The sequence below is a fragment of the Neopsephotus bourkii genome, unplaced genomic scaffold, assembly GCF_033783945.1.
Source record: "Neopsephotus bourkii isolate Nb327-2 ecotype Australia unplaced genomic scaffold, CSIRO-AGI_Nbou_v1 NB_281, whole genome shotgun sequence".
NCBI classification, from domain to species: Eukaryota; Metazoa; Chordata; class Aves; order Psittaciformes; family Psittacidae; genus Neopsephotus; species Neopsephotus bourkii.
Genome location: NW_026900790.1, coordinates 2,170,292 through 2,181,324, shown reverse-complemented (window position 1 = coordinate 2,181,324; position 11,033 = coordinate 2,170,292). Strand labels below are relative to the sequence as shown.

Here is an 11,033-nt window from a genome sequence, read left to right as displayed (position 1 = left end):
TCAGCTCTGGGCCCCTCACTGCAAGAGAGACATTGAGGGGCTGGAGCAGGGACAGAGAAGGGCACGGAGCTGGTGCAGGGCCTGGAGCACAGGGGTGATGGGGAAGGGCTGAGGGACCTGGGGGGTTCAGTGTGGAGAAGAGAAGGCTCAAGGGGGACCTGATGGCTGCCTCCAACTGCCTGACAGGAGGATGGAGCCAGGAGGGGCTGGGCTCTGCTCCCAAGGAACAAGGGATGGGACAAGAGGAACCGGCCTCAAGCTGCACCAGGGCAGGTTTAGATGGAGCTGAGGAACAATTCCTGCCCCAGAGGGTGCTCAGGCATTGGAACAGGCTGCCCAGGGCAGGGCTGCAGGCACCGTCCCTGCAAGTGTTCACACAGCGTGGAGACGAGGCCTCAGTGCCATGGGTCAGTGGTGGCCTTGGCAGTGCTGGGAACGGTTGGGGTGGATGAGCTTAAAGGGGTTTTCCAACCTGGCTGATTCTATGATTCCATATCTTCCACATCTCTCCTGCTTGGCCAATCGCGTCCCCTTTGATATCAAGAAACTTTCCTTTTGCTTCCAACCATCCCAATACATTGGACACGAGCTCCTGCCCTTCAAACGAGATAGGAACATGGAGCACAGCCCAAAACGCGCAAGATTCCAGTCCTTGGCTTGTGCCTAGAGACCACATTAATCCTAATACGATAAAAATAAGAAAAAGAGGATGTGTTTGACTTCCTTTTCCCTAAATGAAGCTTTCCTGATGAACTGGATTTAGGCCAACGCGGGGCATTAGTGACATTTATCTGTCCTTGTGCCCCGGACCCACAGAGGGGCCCTGTGGCAGGGCACCACCTTTCCCAGCTCTCCAGTGTGAACACCTCTTGGTTTCCACGAGTTTCCCTTGTGGAGGAGCAGTGCCAGACCCCTGTTCGGTGCTCACAGACCTGCGGCAGCCAAAACACGTAAAAACCCATTAAAACGTGAAAAAACACCCAAGCTTCTCCACAGGACAGAGGGCGGTGAGGACAAATCCTATCCTCGGCTGCACCTCCTGCCGCCGCCGCCATTTTGCGCCCCTGCCCCCTCCTCAGCGGGCGGCCCTCCCCTCAGAACTACATTTCCCAGAAGCCCCCGCGGTGCAGGGCGGGCAGGCAGGGCGCTGGGGCTGCGGCGCGGAGGCTGCCGGGAGTTGTAGTCCCGGCGCGGTGGCGGGCGGGAGGACTGCGGGTCCCGGCATATCCCGCGGCGCTGAGGGGCGGGCGAGGGGCGGTCCGTGCTCGGGAGAGCCGGAGGCGGTGGCGGCGATGTCGGTGCAGGTGGCGGCCCCGGCGGTGGAGCTGAAGGAGCTGAGCGGCCCCATGGATAAAGCGGCGGGGCCGCCGTGTGAGCCGGTGACCGCTCACCCTCCCGGGCACGGCGTGGCCGCGGCTCCCTGCCCGCTGCCGGCCACCGAGCGTGAGGCGGCCCTGGCGCCGTCCTGCAGCGAGCGGCCTCCCGGGAGCGGCTGCCCCGGGCTGTCGTCCTCCGCCGCCGGGCTCCCTCCGGGGGCCGCCAAGGTGCCGCAAGCTTCGGCTATGAAGCGGAGCGACCCGCATCACCCCCAGCACCGGCACCGCGACGGCAACGACAGCAGCGGGGCCGCGGCCGAGGCGCTTGTCAGTCCCGACGGCACCGTCAGCGAGGCGCCGCGCACCGTCAAGAAGGTAACGGGGAGGGATGGGAGGGAGAACCCGCACCCGCACCGGGCCATCCCCGGGGGACACCCCTACACACACACCGGTGCATGGGGACGCGGTGTTGCCTCCTTCCCCATAGGGCCTGGCACGGTGCGGGGGTCCCGGTACGTGGGTATGGGGTGTTGGTGTGCCCCGGGCTGCACCCTGTGGCCGTGGGTTGCTTCTAAGCTGTGGCTGTGCTTTGGGGACGTGCTCCTCCGTGGCCATGGGGTCCCATCTGCTCTTTGTGTGCTTCTGCCCTTGTGGGGTGCACCTGCAAACGTGGGCTCTGGATGTGCCCAATGACATATATGACCGGCATAGGGATCTGTGTTAGCTATATGTGTGCATGGAGATCCGCTTCCCTTGTAGGGTGCGTGCTTGCTTCCTTACACAGCGGAGTGTAGGTGCACAGTGGTTGTGTGCACACCCTGCTCTGGGTGTGTGTGGGTTGTGGGAAGCGCCGGTGCCAGGTACGTGAGCTCCGGGGTGTGTGTGGGTTCACGTTGGGTTCATGTCCCTGGGGTTATCTGCTTGCTTGGAAATAGAGATATGTGCCAGATAGAGCTGCCTGTGCCACTGGTACATGGGCGATAATGAGGTTCCGGTGTGGATATATGTGTGTACAGGCTGTGTGTATCGCTGTGTGCACCCACCCAGGGGTGCCCATGTCTTGGTGTGCATAGAGAACACATAGATCATTGTCTGCCCGGTGACTGTGCACCTATGGACGTGGCAGAGCAGCACCTCTGTGCATACAGGCACACGTATGTGCATGCTCAGGCGTGTGCTTGTGCCTTGACACATATGTCTGCGTGTTGCCGTATCCTCACGGACACAGATGGGTTCAGACGTGCACAGACAGCCCTGTGTCATGTGTAGGCAGATGATGTCCATGCTGTGAGCTGTTTGTGTGGATGCATCCACACGTATCTCAAGTGGATGTTCCCATGGATGGAGATGCTCCCTGTAGCAGGGGTGTGCATGTACTCTCCTGCAGATACAGCCATACATCCTTCCATTGATGGCTGTAGAGAAACTCATGTTTTCCACAGAGTGGAAGCAACCTGAGAGCACCTCTCCCTTTGGAAATCTTGGGAGAACGGTTTCTCCACCATGGTGAAAGAAACTTTTGGGGAATATAGGGGGAAAAGTGTTGTGATGGGAGCCTACCTACTTGGGAAACTTTGAGGTGAAGACATCATGGACACCTGGGTGAACTTCCACCTTCTTTCACCATCACCCTAATATTTCCTCTCCCTTCTGAAGGCCTGTGGCTTGCCTGAAACTGGAGTATCTTGTACAGGCTCTGTAGGGAGGAATGTGTCCCTGTAAGAGGGGACTGAATCAAGGGCTGCTTCATCTGTTTAGAACTCCCTGCTGGGGGGTCAGTTCCTTGGTAAAGGATGTTTTTCCTCTGAGACTGTGATTTCCACCCCTGGTGTCTGGAGCTCTCTCCATTTGATACACTAATCCCATCTCTATTTTCAGAGATGCTCAGGGTATTCATACTTCTCCTCAAGTGTCTTTAATACTTCTAAACCCTCAGTCTTCTCTTTTTCTATGGTAAAACAACCAAAAGGGGTTTCTCCTTGCACCCCGTCCTGGAGTCCAGCACACCTCTGGTGAGGGGAGCCCAACATCAGACGAGACGTTTGCATCGCTGACTCTAGGAGTGAAGGGGTGCATTGATGGGATTGAGCACCCTCAGCAGGTTTGCTGGTGACACCGAGCTGTGTGGTGTTGTCAACACACTGGTGGGAAGGGATGGGATACAGAGGGATACTACTGCATCCAGCACTGGGAGCAACAACATGGGGAGCTGTTGGAGCGAGTACAGAGGAGGCCATGGAGATGCTGCGAGGGCTGGAGCAGCTCTGCTCTGGAGCCAGGCTGAGAGAGCTGGGCTGGGGCAGCCTGGAGAAGAGAAGGCTCCTGAAGGGGAGACCTTAGAGCAGCTCCAGTGCCTAAAGGGGCTGCAGGAAAGCTGGAGAGGGGCTTGGGACAAGGGCCTGTAGGGACAGGCCAAGGGGAATGGCTTGAACCTGCCAGAGGGGAGACTGAGCTGAGCTCTTAGGCAGAAGCTCTTCCCTGTGAGGGTGCTGAGGCGCTGGCACAGGGTGCCCAGAGAAGCTGTGGCTGCCCCATCCCTGGCAGTGTTCAAGGCCAGGTTGGACACAGGGGCTTGGAGCAAGCTGCTCCAGTGGAAGGGGTCCCTGCCCGTGGCAGGAGTTGGAACTGGATGAGCTTTAAGGTCCCTTCCAACCCAAAACATTTTGTGATAGTGGGTTTGAAGGAGGTGATCCTGATGCTCTACTCTGCTCTTGTGAGACCTCACCTGGAGTATTGTGTGCAGTTCTGGTGTCCTCAACATAAAAAGGACATGGAACTGTTGGAGCAAGTCCAGAGAAGGGCCACAAGGATGATCAGGGGCTGGAGCACCTCCCGTATGGAGACAGGCTGAGAGAGTTGGGGCTGTTGAGCCTGGAGAAGAGAAGGCTGCGTGGAGACCTCATAGCAGCCTTCCAGTATCTGAAGGGGGCCTATAGGGATGCTGGGGAGGGACTCTTCATTAGGGACTGTAGTGATAGGACAAGGGGTAATGGGTTAAAACTTAAACAGGGAAAGTTTAGATTGGATATAAGGAGGAAATTCTTTCCTGTTAGGGTGGTGAGGCACTGGAATGGGTTGCCAAGGGAAGTTGTGAATGCTCCATCCCTGGTGGTGTTCAAGGCCAGGCTGGGCAGAGCCTTGGGTGATATGGTTTAGTGTGAGGTGTCCCTGTCCGTGGCAGGGGGTTGGAACTGGATGAGCTTTAAAGTCCTTTCCAACCCTGACTATTCTATGATTCTGTGATGGGGCCGTTGTCTTCAAACATCTTGAAGCAATGTGCATCCCTCTCCCTGGTTACCCCTGGCAGCAGCAGAGGGTGCCTTGTTAAGAGAAGTGGTGGATGCCAGACTTCCAGGAGAAGCCTGGGTGCGGGAGGAGCAGCCAGGAAGCTGATGGAGCAGCACAGCTCCCAGCTGGCTCCCGCTGCGGTGGGTGCTGGGTTTGGTTCCGAGCCCACAATCTGGTCGCTGGAGGAAGCGGGATGTGTTGATGGAGGGTATCTGGGAGGACATACTGTTCCCTCTCCTTCTCCTCCCTACTGCTGCTTTCCTGTGTGTGTTCCAGAAACAGGACAGGCTGTTGGGCACCTCATTTACCAGGTTTATGAGTCCCGAGTCCTTTCTGCTGTTCCTTAGGAAGTCCTGTTATTTAAATACACCATCATATTCGGTTGCCATGAAATTGTTCCCATCCCTGTGCCTGAAAATTGGGCACGTGGAGCTGAAGCATCTGTTGGGAGAAGTTTCAGTACAAAAATAAGTCTCAAAGAAGCAGATAAATTTCCTATCAGTTGGATCCAATAGATCTTTAGGACCTGGGATAAAGGTAAAAGTCAGTTTAAAAGAGAGAAGGTCATCTCAGCTTGGTAGTGAAATGAATTGAGCTGTAGTTCTTCACAGTGTATGCCTGGAAAACAAAATTTCTCTATTTTTTTTCTTGACTGGTTAATAGATTTAAAATACTGAGGGTTTGTGTTGTGTGTTTTATCCCTTTCCTTGAAGTTATAACACGTGTTCTAGGAGAACTGTGTGACCAAATGTTTATTTCATAGGTCGGACACCCGCACAGAGTTGCCAGTGAATAGCTGTGATTGTTCTTTCTTATACCACTCCCAGTTGAAAACTGTATGTTGTCCTGTCCCTACAGGCCCTTGTCCCAAGCCCCTCTCCAGCTTTCCTGCAGCCCCTTTAGGCACTGGAGCTGCTCTAAGGTCTCCCCTTCAGGAGCCTTCTCTTCTCCAGGCTGCCCCAGCCCAGCTCTCTCAGCCTGGCTCCAGAGCAGAGCTGCTCCAGCCCTCGCAGCATCTCCATGGCCTCCTCTGCACTCGCTCCAACAGCTCCACGTCCCTCTTGTGCTGCTGCCCCAGAGCTGGATCAGGGCTGCAGGGGGGGTCTCCCCAGAGCACAGCAGAGGGGCAGGATCCCCTCCCTGAGCTGCTGCTCACGCTCTGGGGGTGCAGCCCAGCACATGGGGGGGTTCTGGGCTCAAGCACACACTGAAGCTGGGTCATGGGGAGCTTCTCCTCACCCAGCATCCCCAAGTCTTTCTTCTCAGGGCTGCTCCATCCAGTCTCCCCCAGCCTGTAGTTTTCCTTGGAAACAAGATCTCTGTAATCACCTTTTTTGTTCTCTTTGTGTTCCTGCTGTAGCTCTGCTCTCTCAGGAAATGGCTAGAAGGCCTCATTTCTGAGATGACATTGGACTTGACTTTTACAGCCATCTCTGACTAATGGATGTGGCTCTGACCTTTACGTGCATCGACACAGGTAGATTTAGCCAGCCGCTGGTTGTCTGCTGCTGCCTCGGAGCTCGCAGCCTCTGACGTGGGCTGGTGAGAGGCTCTGAGACCTGTAACTGAGGTGTGGGCTCATGGCCTGAGCTTCAGGGGTGGCTCAGATCTTCTCCACTCTGGCTGCATATCCTGACCCTCCCTTCTTCCCCTCCTGCCAAGGCCTCACATGGCTCCAAGATGAGGCAGCTCAAACTGCATTAACCTTCTCACTTGGGGTTAGTTTTCTCTTGGTATGATTCCTTCCAATGCAGGGTCAAGGAGGAGCCGAGAATGGTGCAGGAGAAGTGGGATGGAGATGAGAGGGATGGAAAGGCCTCTCCAGCAGCGGCTGGATGCTGATTTGGCTTGGTCAGGACACCAGTCTGTGTGATGGGATGCTGCAGCAACCGCCTGGGGTGACTCAGGAGATGCGTCCTCATTCCTGGAGCCAGGGCAGCCATGGAGCTGAGTAACAGTTCCAGGTGTCTGGGGCTAAACTCATTCTTGTTGTGAGTCAAAGCCCTGGGGCACATGAATCGTTCAGTGCTTTAGATTTGAATAGGGTTTTGATGGTGAGATGATCATTCATTCGCTTTAGGGGGTGGTGGCCATGTAGGTTTTGGGCTGATTCTTGGGGCATTCCCAGATCAAAGCATCCAAAAGCCACAGAACTTGTGGAAACACTGGTATGTGTGGGATGGGAGCCAGCAAGGAGCTGTAATTAAGCCTCCCAAAGTGATTAGCTGGGAGGTCTTAACCTTGTAATGACACTCTGCCCCCGTAAGAAGAACATATGCACTCAACCAGATGCACTTCTTGGTTTAATGATTCTTAACTACTTGGCAAGTGAGGGTTGCTGAACACTCCTGGGATAGCAGTTGTGTGGCTGTGAGTTGTGTATTAAACACATACCAGTTAAAAGCAAAAGGTTATTATTTTATTGTCCCAGCCACTCCATATGGAAAGCTCAGGCAACTCTTTGAATTTCCAGCTGTGTCCCTTTGCTCCTTGGCATCATTGAAGCAGAGGGTTTAGCACTGGAAGGGATTCATTTGCTGTTGTTTCCCCAGTGCTCCGCCTCCTCTGCAGTGCCAATGGCTGTGGAAAAGTGAGGTGCAGGCTCATGAGGTGCCTAATGTCACTGCTGGAGGATAACCTTCCTGAAACTCCTCACTGGAAGAGCCTTTGGAGAAGGGATTACAGCACACTAAATGCCTGCTGCTCACCAGACTGGTGCATCAGCTGACTGAAAGCTGCTGGGAGGGCTCATTCCACTAAGACAAGCCGTGACTCTCCTGTGGCTTGTCTAAATGCTGATTCTGACCTTGCCTCCCAGCAGGTTTCATTGCCTGCAATGAAAACGGAGCTTTTTCCCTTGTGAATAGAAATTCCTTGTGACATTCCCATGTTGTTTTATGGAGCAGAGGGGTTAGTTTGGCTCCGTGCTTGTGCATTGGTTCTCTATTTGCTCTGTTTCACTCTAACCCCTAGTGATCGCTTCTGCTGGGTAATAAATGCCTCCCCTGAGGCTTAATTCCCAAGAGGTGCTCGTGATGAGTGTGGTTTGAATTCCATTTAGGAAAATCTTATCATTGGAGGCCATATGCTTTTATTTCCTCTAATGCTTAGGGTCTGTCTCCTTGTAAGAGCGTGCAGCTTAATTTTAGAAGGTGACTGCTTGGGGTTGTGGAGAGATCAATACATCAACCTTTGGGATGGAGGCAGATGTTGAGGGGGGAGAAAAGGATAGGCAGACAATGGCTGTAAATGGGAGTAAATGCCAGGCTGTAACACTTCAGTGGCACTGAACTGAGAGGCTGGGTGCAGTCCAGGTCATCTCAGACCTTCCCACTGTCAGTGGCAAGCTCATGTTTGCCAAGAGGCTGTGGCACTGTAGCTCTGTGTCCTTCTCAGGTGTTGAAGCACATCATGATCTTTGTGTCCCTATCTTTCCTGGAGGGACAGAACCTGCTGTTTGAATTTACCATTAAAGGTCTTGTCTTAGCTTTGCCCTTCACTTGGTGCATGAAAGATGAGCAAGGGAAAACAATTGGGACTTTCAGAGCCATGTTTGACTTTTTAGGTTTTCTTTTATACTCCGGTGAATTGTAAACCAGTGTGGTGATTTAACTCAAACATGGGGAGAGAAGGAGGTAAAACTGCAAAGGAAGGAGCGAGTTCAGCTGGGACAGGCAGTTTGGACCTGCAGTGCTGGTTACACTGAAGGAAACCAAAGATTGAAAGGATGGAAGTGCTCCAAATGTTGTGCAGAGCTGCTGCAGCAGAAGGGCACAAACTCAGCCACATCATTATGTTATAGATTGGGCAATTATGGAATGGTTTGGGTTGGAAGGGCCCTTACAGCTCATTCATTTCCAGCCCCCTGCCATGGGCAGGGACACCTTCCACTAGAGCAGCTTGCTCCAAGCCCCTGTGTCCAACCTGGCCTTGAGCACTTCCATTTTGTTCTGTGGTTTCTCAAGATAGAAATTGAGGCATTTCAGTGGGCTTCTTTTTGCCTTTAACTGCAGACCTGAACACAGAGGATTTCATGCAAGAATATTTAAAGCCTCTTTTATCCTTAATTCACCCTTTTCCTCCTCGTCAGTCTGTTGCTCACTTGAAGCCCTGGAACCTGACAGTTCTGTTGGGACTCAAAGGAAGCAACCTCCAGTGTTTTTATTTAGAGGCTGGGCCTTATTTCTGGGCTGTCTCCCTTCCATTCATCATTCAGGTTCATATCTTGCCTGCAGCTCCTGTCTGTGCATTGGGATTTAAGAGCCCAGCTATTGCACTTCAAGGAGGATGTTTCCTTGACGTGACTGAGGTTATACTCATGGGCCTCTGCTTTCAACCTGCAAAACTGAAGAAGAGAGCAAATAGCAAAGCAGGAGCCTTCCAGTGCCTAAAGGGGCTACAAGAAACCTGAAGAGGGGCTTTGGCCAAGGGCCTGTAGGGACAGGACAAGGGGAATGGGTTGAACCTGACTCGTGTGGCTTTCCACAGACTCAGTGACCAGCAGAACAGTCCCTGAAGTGAAGGATGTTTCCAGGCTCTTTCCCCAGAATCAAATGGTCAGGCTTGTGGTCTGTTTCTGCCCAAGACAAAAGGCTGCACATGTAATACTGGAGGGCTGCAGAAGCAGCCAGGATGGGTAAGAGCCTGGAATTAACATTCCTCTGCCCCCTTGAGAAGCTCAGGAATGCTGACTGTGTGAAGTGTTTTCCAGCCTTTATAGACATGGTGCTGCTTCATCTCAGGTTTGTAGCACTGAATTGATCAATGCACTGAAATACCTTTGTCCATGTGTTTGAGATTTGATTATGAAGTGGAGATGCTGCGGCCTTTTTCCCCATGTGTATCACTATTAAATACCTCTGTCGTTGAAGGATAGTTCCCAACAGCTTCACTTGGAGCTGCAAGTGCTTCACTTGTGCCCAACTCCTGGATGGGGAGCCATAGAATCATAGAACAGTTAGGGTTGGAAAGGACCTTAAGATCATCAAGTTCCAACCCCCCTGCCATGGGCAGGGACACCTCACACTAAACCATGTCACCCAAGGCCTCATCCAACCTGGCCTTGAACACTGCCAGGGATGGAGCATTCACAACCTCCCTGGGCAACCCATTCCAGTGCCTCACCCCCCAACAGTAAACCACTTCCTCCTTATATCCAATCTAAACCTCCCCTGCCTGAGTTTAAATACATTACCCTTTGTCCTGTCACTACAGTCCCTAATGAAGAGTCCCTCCCCAGCATCCCTATAGGCCCCCTTCAGATACTGGAAGGCTGCTATGAGGTCTCCACGCAGCCTTCTCTTCTCCAGGCTGAACAGCCCCAACTTTCTCAGCCTGTCTTCATATGGGAGGTTCTCCAGTCCCCTGATCATCCTCGTGGCCTCCTCTGGACTTGTTCCAACAGTTCCATGTCCTTTTTATGTTGAGGACACCAGAACTGCACACAATACTCCAAGTGAGGTCTCACAGGAGCAGAGCAGAGAGGCAGGATCACTTCCTTCGACCTGCTGGTCACGCTCCTTTTGATGCAGCCCAGGATACGGTTGCTTTCTGGGCTGCAAGTGCACACTGAAGCCAGCTCATGTTCATTTTCTCATGGAGCAGCACCCCCAAGTCCTTCTCCTTGGGCTGCTCTGAATCTCTTCTCTGCCCAGCCTGTAGCTGTGCCTGGGATTGCTCCGACCCAGCCATGACGTGATGGTGTTCGTGGTCTGATGTGAGAAGCTGGCGGAGGGTGGACTTCTCTGCCTGCTGTTGCCTCAGACATGCCCAAACAGATGCAGCCAGAGCAGTTCAGCTGCACATGCTGAATTGGTCCCAGATGAGTCACTTTGTGTCTTGTTCCCTTCGGGATGCATCAGTGCAACACTCACTGTGAGCCCACAGCAGCACTCTGCTGCTTCTGGACTAGAACTGGCATCTGTCCATCCATCTCCAGCTCCAGTCTGTCTGCACCTCCCTGCATAGACTTGTCTATAACAACTCTGGCAAATTAAAATAGAGAATTTAATTACATGGATCAGCATTTAACAGCTTAATCAACCGCCTTGTTCTTCTTGAAGCCTCCTGCCTCTTTCTCTCTGCCCCTTTGCAGCTCCCCAACAGCAAAGCATCAGCAAATCCAGCCCTAGTGTTCTGTCCGCTGATGGGGAAGAGTTCTTCTGTGTGTGTGACTTCAGGCTGAATGATTAACCTCCATCCTGTGTTTTTGGTCAGCTTTAATAGTTTTCCAAAAGCACTTCAGCGTTTTCCTGTGTGAAATGTTGAGTACTGCAGTGTTCCAACCTTGCTTTAAATTGCAGGGGTGGCAGCATTGGAACTCCAGGTATTTTTTCCTTTCTCCTGACAGGCAACTGCATTTTTCATGAGAGTCAGAAGGAGGAGGGAAGTCAGTTGAAAAATGAGCTGCTTTCCCAGAAGTGCTGAACC

At 53.0% G+C, this 11,033-nt stretch overlaps 1 protein-coding gene across 1 annotated transcript in view; it reads left to right on the top strand.

Moving 5' to 3' along the window:
• Positions 1-1,252: 1,252 nt before the first annotated feature.
• The window catches only part of AHCYL2 (adenosylhomocysteinase like 2), a 79,421-nt gene continuing 69,640 nt past the window's right edge, over positions 1,253-11,033 (top strand). The window contains exon 1 of the mRNA XM_061346863.1: positions 1,253-1,691. Within this exon, the coding sequence (XP_061202847.1) occupies positions 1,293-1,691 (399 nt within the window). The 5' untranslated portion in view covers positions 1,253-1,292. The remainder of the gene's footprint in view (positions 1,692-11,033) is intronic.